General features: G+C 38.3%; 1 protein-coding gene across 1 annotated transcript in view; it reads left to right on the top strand.

The window, feature by feature from the left end:
• LOC129668969 (MICOS complex subunit Mic27-like) overlaps nucleotides 1-18,100 on the top strand; it is a 46,443-nt gene that overhangs the window by 11,754 nt on the left and 16,589 nt on the right. The window contains 1 exon segment of the mRNA XM_055597008.1: nucleotides 16,355-16,459. Coding sequence (XP_055452983.1) covers nucleotides 16,355-16,459 — 105 coding nt within the window.

Here is an 18,100-nt window from a genome sequence, read left to right as displayed (position 1 = left end):
TCTTTTATTGTAGATGATTGTTTTAGCTATTCTGGGTTTTTTGTTATTCCATATGAAGTTGAGAATTTTTTCTCCAGTTCTGTTAGGAATTGTGTTGGTAGTTTTCTGGAAATTTCATTGCATCTGTAGATTGCTTTTGATAAGATGTCCATTTTTACTGTGTTATTTCTACCGATCCATGAGCATGGGACAGCTTTCCATATTCTGATATCATCTTCTGTTTCTTTCTTCAGATACTTGAAGTTTTTTTTGTACAGGTTTTTCACTTGGTTCTTTGGAGTTACACCAAGATACTTTATATTATTTGTGGCTATTGTGAAGGGTGTTTTTTTCCCCTAATTTCTTTCTCAGCCCTTTTACTTTTGTATATATGAGTGCTACTGATTTTTTGAGTAAGGGGAACAGGGACTGTCTCTGAACTCAATGACCTGCTCTTTGATCACCACCCCCTGAGTTGGGTACAGCCTTACCAGGCCACAGAGAAAGACAATGCAGCCACTCCTGATGAGACCTGATAGGCTAGGATTAGATGGAGGCGAGAAGGAACTCCCTTGTCAGTGGACTAGGGGAGGGCTATGGGTGGAGATGAGGGAAGGATGGTAGAGATAGAGAGGGTTAAGGGAGAGGGCTACAGTTGGGATACAAAGTGAATAAATTATAATTCATAAAAAATAAATTTTTATAATGTTATAATAAAAAAGGAAGTTTGCTGGATATAGTATTGTGGGTTGGCTTCTGTGATCTCTGTGCTTCTGCATGATATCTGTCCAGGCCTTTCTGGCTTTCATAGTCTCTTTTAAGAAGTCTGTTAAGAATTCTGTTAAGAGGTGCAATTCTTATTGTTCTGCATTTATATGTTACTTGGCTTTTTTCTCTTGCCGATTTTAATATTTTTTCTTTGTTCTGTAGACTTAGGGTCTTGATTATTGTGTAGTGGGAGGACTTTCTTTTCTGATCTAGTCTATTTGGTGTTCTGTAGCGCTCTTGTATGTTTTTGGTCATCTCTTTCTTAAGGTTGGGGAAATTTTCTTCTATGATTTTCTCAAAAATATTTCCTTGGCCATGGAGCCTTGAATCTTTTTTCTTCTATACCTGTTATTCTTAGGTTTCATCTTTTTATGGTGTCTTTGATTTCTTAAATGGTTTGTGTTTGGAAATTTTCCAATTTTGTGTTTTCTTTGAGAGATATATCAACTTCTGCAATTATATTTTAGCACCTGTGATTCTCTCTTCCATCTCTTTTATTTTGTTGGTGATGCTTACCTTTGTGGTTCCTGATCTCTTAGTTCTGCAATTGCAGGGTTTTCTCTGTTTGTGTTTTCTTTATTGATTCTAATTCTGTTTTCATCTCTTACAACATTTCCTTCATCTGTTTGAATGTGGATTCCTGTTTGTCCATGATGGCCTCTATTTTTTTTTTTTTTTTTGTTCATATCCTCTTTATGTGCCTCAGGTTTTTTTTTTTTGTTCATTTCTTTATGTGACTTGAATAACTGCATAATTATAGATTTAAGATCATTTTCCTGTGTTTCAGCTGCAATAGAATATCTGTTGATTTATGGAGATTCTGGTGAGGCCATGATGTTTTCGTTGTCCTTATTCTTCCACTGGCCTCTAGCCATCTGTTTGTCTGTAGCCTTGACAGATTATTCCAGGAGCCTGTACTGCATATTGGATCCACCTGTCTCTGGAGTCTTGAGTAGTTTTCCCCTGGATTCACTGTCTCTGCTGGCTCACTCTTTGTGTCCTGGATAACTGGGGCACAGGCGGAAAGATCTCTGAGTCTAGAGCTGCTCCATTGTCCTATAGACTTCCTTAAGAAGGTGGAGGATGGATTTAGGTCCCAGGCCTGCCTCAGCTTTGTTGGGTTCACTGGCTGTTCTGGAAGCATTGTTTTTGAACCAGGTGGGCTGGGGTTCTGGGGAGCAGGCAGAAAGATCTCAAAGTCTAGAGTTGTTCCAATGCCCCAAAGGCCTCCTTGGGGTGGAGGACAATTGAACTTGGGTCAGTTTCCTAGCCCAGCTCCACTGGGTTCTCTGTTCTGGGCTCTCTGATTCTGGCCCATGTGAGCCAAGCTTCTGGGGCACTGGTGGATAGATCTCTTTGCCTGGAGCTGCTCCAGGATCCTACCAGCTTCTGTTAGATGGTTGGGGATGGAACCTGGGTCCCAAGCCTAGTTCATCTCTGCTGAGATCATTGTATGTGCTGTGCTGTCTGATTCTGACCTGGGTCAGCCAGGCATTTGGGGAGTAGGCAGAATGGAGCCATGTGTTCCCCATCATACCAGAATGTATCTCCTCCCCTGGGTGGTGAAATTGAGTGCCATTAGCCACTGTAATTAGGAAAGTGCCCACAGGATGTTGAGTGTGGTCTCTCAGGTTTGGAACCAGGAACCTCTAGCAGCCAGAAGGTGTCCACAGGACCGTGGGAGTGGGTGCCCAGTTTTGGGTCTCACCCACAGTACAGAAGGTATTCACTCCACAGGCAGTGGGAGTCCGTGCCCAGGGTCAGAGTTGCCAGGCTCTGGTTCCAGGAAGATAGCCACAGAAAGTGGGCTTGTGCAGTGGTTGGCCTAAGGCTGCGGGGTCAGAACCGTGAGGGCCCTGCTGCTGCCTGTCCTGGAAGGTATCCACAGATGGTGTTTCTGGGAGGGTGGGTGGCCCAAGGCTTAAGCTTAGGAGCCCAGTGTGCATGCTGCAGGTCCTAGAAAGGTATCCTTGGTTGCCCTAGGGCTGCCAGGTCAGAGTTGCGTGTGCAGCCACTCCTGGTTCCAGAAATATATCCATAGAAGGTGAGTTTGGGCGAGTGGCCTAGGGCTGCAGGGTTAGAGCCCAGAGAGCGGCTGCAGGTCCCAGGAAGGTATCTGCAGATGGGGAGATTGGGTGGGTAGCCTAGGGCTGTGGCAGTGCTGCAAAGGAGCCCAGGAATTTTTCCAGGCATTATATGGGTGGCCTGAAGATGGAGCTTCTTCATGGATTCTCCTCTCACCAGAGAAACACAGATGTTGGGGTTTTGGCGTCCACAGTACAGCCTGCCTGTCACCCTGCTCTCACTGCTGAGTTGCTGTTCAGATACCCTGTGTGGTCGGTGCCACCATCTTGTGTCCAACCTCCTGTTTTGATTATTATGTGGCAGGAGGATTTTCTTTTCTGCTCTAATCTATTAGGTGTTCTATAGGCCTCGTGTATACTTACAGGCCTCTCCTTTAAATTGGGGAAATTTTATTCTGTGATTTTGTTGAAAATATTTTCTGGACCTTGGAGACGGGAATCTTCTTTTTCCTCTATCCCTATTATGCTTAGGTTTTATCTTTTCATGTTGTCTTGGATTTCTTAGATGGTTTGTGTCAGGAATTTTTTAGATTTAACATTTTTTTTTGATGGATACATCGATTTCTTCCATTGTATCTTCCACACCTGAGATTCTTTCTTTCATTTAGTGTAGTTTGTTGGATATGCTTACCTCTGTAGCTCCTGTTTTCTTCCCTAAGTTTTTCCTCTCCATGATTTCCTCCATTTGTGTTTTCATTAATTTTTCCTTTTCTTTTTTTTTTTTTTGAATTTTATTTTTTCTTATCAGTTACATTTTATTATCTCTGTATCCCAGCCGTGTCCCGATCCCTCATTTCCTCCCAGTCCCTCCCTCCCTCCCTCCCTCATCTCCACCGTGCCCCTTTCCAACTCCACTGATAGGGGGGACCTCCTCCCCATTCATCTGATCCTATTTTAAGAAGGGGAGTTAGTCTGATGAGGAAAGGATAGGAGCTCTACAAGGACCAAATATATCTGGGCACAGGGTCTTTTCTGAGACTGACATTCAACCAAGGACCATGTATGGATATAACCTAGAACCTCTGCTCAGATGTAGCCTGTGGTAGCTCAGTAACCAATTGGTTTCCCATAGTGAGGGGAACCAGGACTATTTCTAACAGGAACTCAAGGACTGGTTCTTTGGCCTCCCCACCCCCCAAGGGAGGAGCAGTCCTGTTAGGCCACAGAGGAGAGCTTTGCAGCCAGTCCTGAAGATACCTAATTTTTCCTTTTCTATCTTCAGATCTTGTAAGATTTTTGATGATTTTCTTCACCTGCCCTTTTTTATTTTCCTGCTTTTCCTTCAATTCCTTCACATGTTTGTTTGAACTTTCCTCTATTTCTTTTATTTCTTTCAGTGATTTAATTATTTTCTCTCTAAAGACCACAAGCTGTTTGGGTGTATCTTCCTGAATTTCTTTACAGATGGCTATAATCTGTTTGACTTTATCTTCCTCTCTTTCTTTACGGATGGCCGTAATCTGTTTGACTTTATCTTCTATTTTTTAATGCATCTTCTTGAATTTCACTTATGTTAGGGTATCCAGGGCTACTTGCCCTTGTATAACTGGGTTCTGGAGATGCCATGTTGCTTTGGCTTTTATTGATTGTACTTTTACACTTGCCATCATCTACCTATCTGGCTGTGTCAGGTGTTTGCTATTATTTTCTAGTGCCTGCTGGAATCCTAGGGTGGGGAGAATTCCCTTGTAGCAAGATGGTTGTTCCTGAAGGAGCCTTCCTCAGCTTTTTGGGTATTGTTACCAAATGGCCAGTGCTTCTCAGGGAATTGCTATAGCTCCTCTGAGGTATATGGTCCTTTGCAGTAATTTGGTTCGTTGGAGTTCAGGGGCTCTCTGCACACTAGGAGGAGTCCTGGAGACGGCTGTCCTGCCACTGGGTTTCTTGCTCTGAATTTAGTGAACTGCTGCTGCTCAGACACTGTGTTTGCTTGAAGAACCAGGGAGCCCCTAGCTTTTGTCAGTTTAGCTAGGGAGACAGGTTGAGTTTGGAGAAGCGTCCGGGGGCTGATTCTGTGGGTCCCAGGCTTCTGGTGGTCAGAGGTTAGAACTCTGTGCCTCAGGGCCCAAGGAATAATCAGTGGTAGGTGAGCACAGCACACAGGCCTGTGGCTAGAGGCTAGAATCCTGAATCCTGGGAATCCAGGAACTTTTCCAGGGATTAGCTCTGGTAGGCTCCTGTCCTGTTTCCTGTTTTCTCCATATTATGATGTCTGCCCCATTTGCCTTTCTGAGTGAGGACTGAGCATCTTACCCAGGGTCCTCCTTCTTGCTTTGCTTCTTATATGTACAGATTTTAGGAAGTTTATCCTATATTATATGTCTAATATCCACTTATAAGTGAGTATATACCATGTGTGTCTTTCTGCTTCTGGGAGAGCTCACTCGGGATGATCTTTTCTAGTTCCTACCATTTGCCTCCAAATTTCATGATTTCCTTGTTTTTAATTACTGAGTAATATTCCATTGTGTAAATGTACCACAATTTCTGTATCCATTCCTCAGTGGAGGGGCATCTGGGTTGTTTCCAGATTCTGGCTATTACAAATAAAGCTGCTATAAACATGGTTGAGCAAATATCCTTCTCCTATACTTGAGCATATTTTGGATATATGCCTAAGTGTGGTATGGCTAGATTTTGAGGTAGGACTATTCCTTATTTTCTGTGAAAGCACCAGATTGATTTCTAAAGTAGTTGTACCAGTTTACGTTCCCACCAGCAATGGAGGAAGGTTCTCCTTTCTCCATATCCTCTCCAGCATGTGTTGTTACTTGAATTTTTGACCCATTTTGATGGGTGTAAGGTGAAATCTCAGGGTCGTTTTGATTTGCATTTCCCTGATGACTGAGGACATTGAGCATTTCTTTAAGCGTTTCTTGATATTCTTCTACAGTGAATTCTCTGTTTATCTCTATACCCCATTTTTTAATTGGATTACTTGATTTGTTGCTTTTCAACTTCTTAAATTCTTTATATATTGTGGATATTAGCTCTCTGTCAGATATCGAGTTGGTGAAGATTCTTTCCCAGTCTTTAGGCAATTTTTTAACAAAACATAAAATCTTTCTGCAAGTTTATCAGAAAAGCAAAAAATTTAACAACTTTTTGTTGACTTAGACATGAAAACTAGGTTCTAGTTATATATTTGTTACCTTTACTTAAAACATTAAAAGTTTTGAAATAGATGAATCTTACTAGGTTTTTTTTAAACTGTGGATTTTTATAATTGTGATGAGATATCATTTTTTATTTAGTATTTTTTTTAACCTTGGTATAAGTCTGTATTAAAGACAGACTAGATTTTAAAAATAAATAGAAATATCTGACACTATCAAAAAAGTTTTAAATTCTCAGGAATTATAAAAATATGTATGTGTGTATATATATATATGTGTGTGTGTGTGTGTGTGTGTTGTCTGTGGAGACTAGAAGAAAGCATCAGATTCCTTGGAGCTAGAAATATAGACCATTTTGATCTGCCTGATGTGGGTGCTAGGATATTAACTTAGGTTCCCTGGAAGAACAAGACTTTAAACCACTGAGCCACGGTTCCATCCCTGACATTCTTTTTTTTTTTTTTTCTTTCAACAAGGAGACATAAAAAGCAGCTGGTGCTTACTTAAGTGCAAAGATAGGCAAATGTCCCTGGAGTAAAATGACTCCAGGAAACTGCTGGGAATTTCTGTTTTTTCTCTCCACTCAGTGTCAGCTCACTGCAAGTGGCAGACAACTCCAAAATATCTCTTAGTTCCATTTGAGTTGCCATTTTGTTATTGTACCTTGGAGTTACAGCCTGTCCCCAGTTCAGCTACCTATTCACAATGATTTAGATGAGTCAAATAGTGGAAAGCAGAAAAGGGAGATTTATTTAATGTGGCCATATTGGGAAGAGGAACAAAGAGGTCCATTGAACTCATCCAAGTCCATGTCCTGGAATCTGAGTTCTTGATAAAGCATTGAATCAATGACTAAAGCTCCGAATATTTCTATAATTCCTGCTATAATGGAGAGTAAGTTATGGTTAAGTCAGTTTTAACTTTTTGTTGTTGGTGGTTAGTTTTAGCTGCAGATTCCAAACCTTTTAACAGCAGCAGCTTTATGATACGAGCTATATTGGATTATCATGAAGATTTACAAGCTCAATGTGTACATTCTTTCTGGAACACCCTAAGTGCTCCTCAAACACAGAACAGAGTATCTTCTCACAATCTATACGTGACTAGAGGCATCATAGTAACGCATGGCACAATACCATACTTCTATTTGAGAACAGAGCCATTCTATATGTGATTTTAACAAACTGCAGTTTTTTTTCTTTCCTCACCAATGTGTGCCTCCACTACCATCATTTGTTCAACATCTGTTCTTTCTTTTTTTTCTATTTCTTGTTATTTCTTTCTTACCCTTCTTAACAATAGATTATTTAATATAGCACTTTATAAAGACAGCCACTGCAATACCCTTGCCTTGGCCTTTTTAACGGTTTGTTTTAGTTATTGGATGTTCAGGGAAACCTTTGTGGCCAGGATATTTAAAATTATGTAGCCTCGTTTCCTTTCTCTTCATGGTTTTAGGATTTCACTGATGCCTAAAGTTCTATCTTCCAAATATTTTACTTTTTCTGATATGTACTGTGTCACTACTTGCTGTTACTGTTCCTTAGTGCTTCAGTTAAATGTGATTTGTAAAGAGGACATTTTCCTAAACAGGAAAGTAAATATCCTTTGTAATCATACTATTTGATTTTTTAGAAAATAAAAAAATGTATTAGTCAAGTTTGATATCAGTAATAGAAATTTTTTTTTTCTTGAAGGATCGTTTTTTTCCCCTTATTTCAGATGACTGGGATTATACTTGATGATATGTCCCTATAACACTGTTAGACTAGAAACAAAAATTGGTATTCACATGTCTTCAAAAAATATTTTAGAAAATGCTGGGTAATAGTGAATGTTTACCATAGAAAACTATGTTTATTTTAAAAAGTCAGAAGACTGGATAAAGATGACAAAATTACTTCATATTTTAGATATTGGTTCTTATATTTGTATAAAGTAAATGAATGATTTGTTATCATTAATTTATACTAAAACATCTACCTGATACAAGCCCAGGGATAAATTCTTAATAAAGCTCCTAAGATTTATTGACTTCAATGTAAGGTGAAAATACTGAGGTTCAAATTAGCATGAGAAAATAAATTTAATTAAAGGGCTATGGAAAGCATCATTGTGAGCCCTTATCTAGCAGTTCTTGGGTCTGTTGATTGATTAATCTGGTAAAAGATGTTGTAGAACTAGTCTGCTTACCTGAGTTTCATCCCAGAACCAACATAGGTAGACTATAGACTTGTCCTTAGACCACAGCATGTATACTGTTTTACCTGCACTACTCTTCTCCCTCTTCATCAAGTTCAAATAAAAACAAGGAGTGATCTGTCCTAAAAAAATGTTGTTGCGTGAGGCAATGATACAGTTTAGTCAGAAGAACCCTGAAGTACTAGAGACACAAAGCTGGGAAAATAATGGATGGCATGTTTCCTCAGAGATGGGCACTGAGGGAGGAGGAAGCAGTTTATTTTTTTATGTTTACATCCTCAAAATAACATCTAAGTTTTGTTTAAGACTGAAAAAAATGTAACGTACATGCATGTTTTTTTGTGAATTATTGGTATAGGCCTTCTTTCAGAAAAAACCCTCATATATAAGGATGAAACTTCTCAGTTTTAATATTTCCCTTTACTTTTCTTGGAATAATAACACCACTGTATGTCTTTACAGTGACCCTGTACCTTTTCTCCCTCTTTTCAAGGCATATGTTTGTGTGTGTATGTATATATATATATATATATATATATATATATATGAAATATATATATATACAAAAAGATAAATGCATATATATATATATATTCTGGATATAGAGGTAAAATTCATATAGGAATAGTTTAATCTCTTTTTGAAAGAATCACAAGTTATTAAATGTTGATGCACCAAAGCTGCACTGTTTAATAAAAGTGTCTTCAATAACTGAAACTGTCTAAACCTAGTAGTAGCTAGTAGAATAGCACCAAGGATACATTTTAATCTACTTAGACCTTAAAATGTGGCTTATTGGGATGGAAAAGCTGATTTTAAGTTAATTGTAATTGTTATAATATCAATAGCACAGGTGATCAGGGCTCTAAGTCTCTTCCCTAGACTTTTTAAGATATGACTAGATTTTTCATATTTGCTTAGGTACAGATCTGGGACTAAAATAGTCCTGCTATAAGTAGTAGTTAGTGCTACTTCTAGATCTGAATGCTTCAAATCATGATGAGTATTTATACTCCCTCTGTCATGTTTAGCAATATTTTATATTGCTTCTTTTCTTGCCATACAAACTCTACTATCTGTATCAAAACAGAAAATAGACGGACCAGCAAGGTGGCTCAGTGGCTTTAAGCATTTTCCCTTCATACCTGCAGATCTAAGTTTAAACACAGGGCTCTCATGATAGGAGGACCGACTTCAACAAATTATCCTGTGACCTTCACATATATGCATGGCGTGTACCTATTCCCACAACACACACAAAATAAATACATATAATTTTAAAAGAAAGTAGGACTTCAGAATGAAGTTTTCAGATTAATTCCCCCAGGAATAGTTCTTAATTGAGTGTGTACTTAATTTAGTCTTAGTATCTTTATTATGGGCATTTTGCCTGTGCATATGTATATACATGCTTGTGTGTCTGGTACCCACAGAGGCCAGAAGAGAATGTGGAACTGTAGTTACATGTGGTTGTGAGCTATCATGTTTGTGCTGGGAATTCAACCCTGGTCCTCTGAAAGAGCAGATGGTGTTTTTAACTCCCAAGCCATCTCTCCAGCCCTTAATTTAATTTTTAAATGAGCATGCAAGTATTAAATATCCTAACATTTTTAAAATAAAGTGTGTTATAGTTGATATCTCCCTCATTTCTCCATTCCCCCTGTTTTCCCTGCTGTCCCTTGTATTCTCCCCTCTCTGAGTCTTCCTTCTGCTTCCCCCTATCCCTGCTTCCAGGGCATCCCTTTATTCCTAAATTATTAAAATTTTTCTGTAGTTTCCATTTTCACAATGTTTGATATGAATAAAACTTATGAAAATTTAGTGCAATATTACTAAATATAATTATTTTCTGGTGACTTTCATTTTTGTGGATATGCTGCAGAATTATATACTTGAAAATTATCACTGTCATTTACCATCATAATTAGAAGAAACTCTGGATGCTTTATAGCACAACTCTTTTTTCAAAAGTGAGGAATCTGATACAAAAAAGGCCACATAGTGAATTAGTAGCCGAGTTGAGGCTAGAACACAATTTTTCTATTTCACAGTAGTATATTCCTTCAATGATACCATTTTTACCTTCACCTTTTAGACCTTCACAAGTGAACCAGCCTCAGGGCACTGTAAAGTACAAAATTCTATTAAGCTGCTAATGACTGTCCTGTATTTTGTTGACTAATCTCAACTTGTTACAGCTCATTAGGTACTGAAAATAGACTAAGTTCCTGAGCCAAATATTTAAAAGCATTTTATACCTGCAATATTGCAAGCACAATTGAATTTTACAAATCCCAATTTGAAGGTCCAGATGGCTGTTTGCATGAGATACTTGTTGCATAGCTTTATTCTAGGGTGCCAGCAGTAACTGAGGCATGTTACCACAGGTGTCTAAAATATGATTTCTCTTTCTTTGCACAAGGAGGAGAAGCACAATCACTTTTCTAAATTGTATTGATCAAAAGGCTAAATATTGTGGTTGTAATTCTGTGAGGACAGATTGTAATGCAGGCCAGCTTCATTTTTCTCCAACAGTGAAACTATTCTAACCTGCCCGCAGGTTTGCTGCTGCTATTAGATCTGACATTTTAAAATGTCATGGTGGATTTCATGAGCAAAATTCTTCAGAAGTGAAAGATACACTTGATTTTAGCCAAAAGGCTTAGAAGCATTCAAAAGTAAACGATAACTAACGCACAGATTTCCTGGGCCCACATCTTTTCTACTTGAATTTCCATACCTATCTAGCTCAAGATGTCATCCCTCTCTAAGGAGTTAATAATCTTCTTGGGGAGTATATGGTCATACCAGTGACACATGAAATAAAAAGCTTAGGGTAAACATCAGGGAGAAAGAAGGCTACCTGTATAGATTGGAGCAGGGTTACAGAGAATATGAAAGTAAAAAATGGTTTTAAACAGTGTGTTAGGAAAGTGGAAGCCAATTTATTTTCTTGAAGCAAGAGGGTGATCTGAGTGACAATAAAATTATCTTGACTTGACAGAGGAAATTACACTTGGCTGGAGTTAGATGAGACTAGAGTCATAGCCATGTGCTAGGATGACAGCAATGATGATGATGATGATGACGGTAACAGCTAATATATACTGAACCCTTTCTCTGTGTTAGTTCCTTTGTGATAGGTGACATTAGATAGATGGACATTGACATATGGATTCACTTTCTCAGAGCCACATCATGAATAAAGAATAGAGCCATAATTTACATTCAAATTTGACCTTAACATCTGTCCTTTTTGTACTACTTTACTAAGTAGATGATAAGGGCCTGGTCTAGGTTGATGGTTCCTATAGTCACTGGTGTGCACCTATATTATCACACTCATTGACGTAAGCTGTTTTATTATATATTGTCTCTCCTATTATTAGACTGAGACTCTGAGAATGCAGGTCACACCTTGCAAGCTCACTACAATTTCATTACAGTGTCTACTTGATATGATTGCCTCTTCCTCATCCTTCCTCCTTTGCTGCTTTCTTCTCCTCCTTCTATGTTGATTAGTTTTATCCAAGCGTGAGTTACAGTGTTGTTGCCCATGAGGTCAGTGCTAATGAATCAATAAAATATATGAATAAAATGTCCTGAATTAGAAATGAATGTGAAACAAGGTTATGTATTGATGAAAACAAGACCGGTGAATCTTGGGAAGCTAAGTCTGGATTGTCCCCAGGAGCAGTGGTTCTCAGCTACTTTAGAAAACAGAATAATCACAAATAACAAGAATCAATTATTTTCATTAAAAAATGCTGATAAGGAATGAGTTATATCAGAATGAGGGAGTTATGTGCTGTTAATCTTTGCTATTTATAATCTTTATGTTACAGAATGCTCTTCCTAAGACTTGTTATGTTTTGGGAGGAAGCGGTTTTAATTCTCATTGGCTTTTAAAAAAAGCATTTATAATTTGCTCTTGACAAATTGTTATTTTTACAAATACGAATAGTTTTAACTCAAGTTTTTTTTTTTTTTTTTTTTTTTTTATTCTTGTGAAAGTCTGAGCAGCTCTTCTTAATTTTAATGCTATTTGACTAAAGGCAGCCTTACCTTAGAAGATTTTATGTATTCTTAAATTTCTCTGGTACTTACAAACTAGTGTTTTGTTTTGTTTTAAATGAGGAATTATCAATGTTTGTTGTTTTAGTAGTATTTCTCTTACTTTTGGATTTGTGGAATATGTAAGGTCTCTAGTAACATATGCTTCTTTACTCTTCCCTTTACAAACCTCAAATTATGCTTTACATTCATTTTTAGCTCCGAGATCAGTCAAGAACTGGCCCAACACTGTAGTTAGTGTTTCAGTGTGCTATGCCATCAGCCACTCCTTTTTTATAGAGTAACATCTATTTCACTGATTTAACTTGTGCTTGAAAAGGATTAAATATGCTAATCTGTTTTTAAATCATAATTATGAACCAATACATGTAAATTTATTTTAAACTCTAGGTGATATTATTGTATTGCATGAATTAATGCAACCATTCTAAGAATACTAGGTTGTAGGAAAAGTGTCTGTATATTATAATGCTTCAAAAGTGTTTTTTAGCCAAGCATGGTGGCACACGCCTGTAACGCAGCACACAGGGAGGCAGAGACAGGTGGATCTCTCTGAGTTCAAGGCCAGCTCAGTCTACAAAGTGAATTCAGTACAGCCAGGGCTGCCCAGAGAAACTGTGTCTTGAGAAAAAAAAAATATGTTTTTCTTTATATCTGGGGATTACTATTTTAGGGGAAAGTATGCATCTAGGTAGGTATTTAAAAGTAGTAAAAGACTTGACCTATATTATATAATCATCTGAGGGCCCTTGTAACAAAATTCCATTGGTTCATGGTTTTACCTTAATGGTATTTTTAATTTTTTTTTTAATTTTTTATTTTTTGCTATTTTAAAAATTATGATTTGTTTGCTTTTTATTTGCCTATTTTTTATTCTTATTTTTTTACATTAATTACATTTCATTTGCTTTGTATCCCAGCAGTAGCCCCCTCCCTGCCTCAGCTCCTCCCATGCCCCTCTCTAGGTCCACTGACAAGGGAGGTCCTCCTCCCCTTCCATCTGACCCTAGTTTATCAGGTCTCATCAGGACTGGCTGCAATGTCCTCTCCTCTGTGGCCTAGCAAAGCTGCTCCTCCCTCGGGAGTTGGGGGAGGTCAAAGAGCCAGCCACTGAGTTCATCTCAGAGACAGTCCCTTTTCTCCTTACTAAGGTATCCACTTGGATACTTAGCTACCATGGCTACATCTCAGTAGAGGTTCTAGGTTATATCCATACATGGACCTGGGTTGGAGAATCAGTCTCAGAAAAGACTCCTGTGCTCAGATATATTTGGTCATTGTGGAGCTCCTGTCCTCTCCAAGTCTTACTAACTCCCCCTTCCTTCATATGATTCCCTGCACTCTGCTCAAGGTTTGGTTATGAGTCTCAGCAGATGCTTTGATACCCTGCTAGGTAGAGTCTTTCAGAGGCTGTCTATGGTAGGCTCCAGTCCTGTTACTTGTTTTCTCCTACTTCCATTGGCCATCCCATTTGTCTTGTTTAGCTTCTTTAGGTGTATAGATTTTAGTTTGTTTATCTTATCTTTTAGGTCTAGTATCCACTTATAAGTGAGTATATACCCTGTGTATCTTTTTGCTTCTGGGATACCTCACTCAGGATGATCCTTTGTATATCCAACCATTTGCCTGCAAATTTCATGATTTCCTTGTTTTTAATTGCTGAATAGTATTCTATTATGTAAATGTACCACAATTTCTGTATCCATTCCTTTGTTGATGGACATCTGGATTGTTTCCAGTTTCTTGCTATTATGAAAAAAGCTGCTAGGGACATGGTTGAGCAAATGTCCTTTTTGTGTACTTCAGCATATTTTGGATACATGCCTAGGAGTGCTATAGCTGGATCTTGAGGGAGCACTATTCCTAATTGTCCGAGAAAGTGCCAGATTGACTTCCAAAGTGGTTGTACAAGTTTTTGTTCCACCAGCAGTGGAGGAGGGTTCCCCTTTGTCAGCATCCTCTCCAGCATGTATTGTCATTTGAGTTTTTGATCTTTGCCATTCTGATGGGTGTAAGGTGAAATCTTAGGGTTGTTTTGATTTGCATCTCTCTGATGGCTAAGGATGTTGAGCATTTCTTTAAGTGTTTCTCTGCTATTCTGTATTCCTCTACAGAGAATTCTCTGTTTAGCTCTGTTCCCCATTTTTTAAGTGGATTACTTGGTTTGTTGCTTTTCAGCTTCTTTAGTTCTTTGTATATACTCGATATTAGTCCTCTGTCAGATAAAGGGTTGGTGATGATTCTTTTCCAATCTGTAGGCAGTCGTTTTGTTTTGATGACAGTGTCTGTTGCTTTACAGAAGCTTTTCAGTTTCATGAGGTCCCATTTATTGATTGTTGCTCTTAGAGCCTGTGTGGAGCAATTGGTTACATGGGAACAAGTACCTTTATTTGAAAAAGCTATTCTAATGTGAAAATTGACTAGACAACTAAGACAACCTGGAACTTTGGATCAGTTTCTCTTTCATGAGGGTGGAACTTGCACAGAAAAGAAGAATAAGCACAAGAAGAGATTTGGGCTTAACACTGAGTACTTTGTGGGTCTCTTTCATGGATGGCTTAAAATAACATCTATTTTCATTGATCCTAGGTTCTTACTGACTGCTTTCTCCAACTGTTCACAGCAAATGCTTGGATTTTATGCACTAGGCATTACTACCGTTTATGGCTAATCTTCCCCTAACTAGCTCAATAAAGATGAAATGGACCACTTTTTCAGTGAAGAGGACAAAGAGTTTATTTAAAGCATTTTTTCCAATAAAATAACTAGAGCCATCTTTCTAGACTCAATATTTCTTTTAAATTTTAAAATTTCTTTTATATGCACACACAGGGTATTAGATTCCAAGGCATTTTCAAGCAGCATGTATTTTAGTAGATTTTCTTCTTTCTTCATCTTTTCTACTCCTCTGCCCTGACTTTCAGTCCTTTCTTCTATCCAGTTTCATTTCCTAAATTACACATGTGCTTTTGCCCACATATCCTTGGTTTCTGTTTTTACCTTTCTTGTTTTCTTTCTAGTTTTGTAGGCTTTGATCACATTTATAGCTGTATGAAATTTAAAAGAAAGTGGAAGAGTCTGGAAAGCATAATATTAACAAGGTATCCTGAAATCTTCCATGTTTTAAAGTTACATTTGTAAAATTTATTTTGCATGTGTCACTGTGCTCACGTGGAAGACAGAGGACAACTTGTAGGAAGTGGTTCTTTTCTTCTACTGTCTGGGTCCTGAGGATTGAATGCAGATGTTCAGGCTTGGTGGCAGGCATGCTTACGAGCTGAGTCATCTTACCTGCCCTTATAATATTTTGGATTGCTTGCATACTTGTGTGATATGTGTGTGTTTGTGCAGGCATCCCTAGTATGCATGTGTCATGGTGTAATTGTGGATGTCAGAGGATCACAACTGTGGGAGTTGGTTCGCTCCTTCACCTTTTCTGGTCAGGGTTTCTGAGGCATGGCATACTCCAAGTTACCTGTCTCAGAGCTTCTGGGTGGTTTTCCTGTCTTTGCTTTCTATTTCCCCTTGGCTGGATTTCAGAAGTGTGCTGATACATCTGGCTTTTTATGTGAATAGCATGAATGGAACTCAGGTCATCAGACTTGCACACTTTTATCTGCTGAGCCATCTCATTGCCTTCTCAGTTGTTTTTTGTTTTATTTCAATGTGTGGGGGGGAGAAGAGAGAGGCAAGGGAGAGAGGGAGAGAGAGAGAGAAGTCATGTTGTGCAGGCTGGTCTCAAACTTATGTAGCCAAGGATTACCTTGAGCTCTCCATTTTCTTTCTCTACCTCCTGAGTGTTAGTATTACAAACATGTGCTACCTACCACATTAGGTTTATGTAGTATGGAAATAGACTCCAGGGTTTTGGGCATGCTAGCCAAGTGATGTTCCTACTTCTAGGAGATAGTAGCAAAGATAAGATTTCATATATGTTCATTTAAAATCAGACTTTGAAAAAAACAATGGTATCTTTTTGCATTTCACAATATAGCAGCAGAAAGGGTTTATATAAATATATTAAGCAAATTGAAATATTTAATATATTTCCTGAGATCTCCCAAATACTTTTCAGGAATTGGAAACAGAATCCTTTTACTTACAGTGGTCTTTTTGATATGTCTTTTTCAGATGGGAAAGTTGACAACCATGCCTGCAGGTCTGATATATGCATCTATAAATCTACATCTGGCCAAAGAAGAGGAACCCAAAAAGCAGCTAGTGAGACCAGAACAGGTAATTTGCCTACAAAAGTTTACAAATTTTGTGTGATATAAAGTTATTGGAAAAACTATGTAGGTGTTTTTATCTTTGAAGTCACTTATATATTTTGTAAGTATAAAGAAATAGTTATGCGGTATTGAAAATATACAGTATATTTAATAGAAATACAAAATTTTTACTTCAAAAAATGGTTATTTTTTAATGGCAAGTCATTAATAATGGGATTTTAAAAATGGAAGCACATAGCAAAACAGCATAAGTGTTGGAACACCATTTTCCTAGGCTTCTCCAAATTGGATACTACTGGTTATATGCATTATGTGGTAGGGGAGGCACTTGAACTGGCACACTCTTATCTTCTTTTCAACAGTCCTGAAGATACCTGATAAACCAGTGTCAGATGAAAGGGGAGGAGGTCCTCCCCAAGCAGTGGACTTGGAAAGGGGCAGGGAGGAGATGAGGGAGGGAGGGTAGGGTTGGGAGGGAATGAGGGAGCAGGATACAAAGTTAATAAGCTGTAAATAATAATAATAATAATAATAATAATAATAAACAAATAAAAAAAGAAAAGAAAGAAATATGAAAAAGAGTGTTCTGCTTTCCACATTTACATTTGTAATCTATGCTGGACAGGTTTTTACTTGACCAACACTATTCAGATTTGTACCTTCTGTAGTGGCTCATTTTCTAGTTAGGTGGTATCTCCCAATTGTATTGGGATAATGAGAAGCAAGCATAGTACTGTGCTTTTTATAAAGGGCCTGTTTTTGTACATTCAGGTTCTTCTGAGTATTAATTACTCTGCTAGAAAGATGCAGGTCACTGGAGCGTCAATTCTTGATCTCTGTAGCAGAACATAGTTGATAGGTGGTGGCTCCAGAGCTATCAAACTCCAGTAATGAGTTATGTTCCCAGCAACTGGTGCTTGGTTTACCTCTCTTGGTGAACTTCCCAGACTGAGCTGAGCCTCCTGCTACTTCCACTCTTCTGGCTAGTGTCTGGTCTTACCACTTTCTCTGTACAAGTGCTTCCCAGGGCTCTCTCTCAAACTAGGGCTGTGGCAAGTGAAATTTAAGCTTTCTGGACTTATGGTTGTTTCCTTTTCTCAGGCCCTAAGGTAGATCAGTTTTAAATAATGAATTTTTTACCATGAGAGTGGCTGATTCCTGCCCTTAGGGTGACATATGGGATTCTTCTCCACTGCTGCCTTGTCCACTGGAGGAATTACTTTCTCATCAAAAGCTATAACTGGTTTTAGTGACTTGTGAGGGTTTTGGGGTTATCCTAGAAGTAGGTCATTCCTTTTTTTTTTTTCCACTGGGACTGTGTGGCTCACTTTTTGAAGTCATCTTTTGCTTCTAATTTACCAACAGTAAGTAATGCACATGGAGCTGTACTCAGCTTGACTTCTTTTCCATGAGTCTTCCTCTCCACCTCATACTTTACAGGTATCTTCTCACACACTGTCCTAGTTTGCTTTCTTGACCAAAAGCAACTTGGGAAGGAAAGGGTTTATTCATCCTTACAGTTTACAATCTCTCGTGAAAAAAAGTCAGCGCAGAAACCCAAGGCAGGAATTGAAGCAGAGTCCGTGGAGTAATGATTGCTTCCTTCCTTCCTTCCTTCCTTCCTTCCTTCCTTCCTTCCTTCCTT

This window comes from Psammomys obesus, unplaced genomic scaffold (assembly GCF_907164565.1).
Source record: "Psammomys obesus unplaced genomic scaffold, mPsaObe1.curated_primary_1811, whole genome shotgun sequence".
Lineage (NCBI taxonomy): Eukaryota > Metazoa > Chordata > Mammalia > Rodentia > Muridae > Psammomys > Psammomys obesus.
This window is presented reverse-complemented; position numbering and strand designations above follow the sequence as displayed.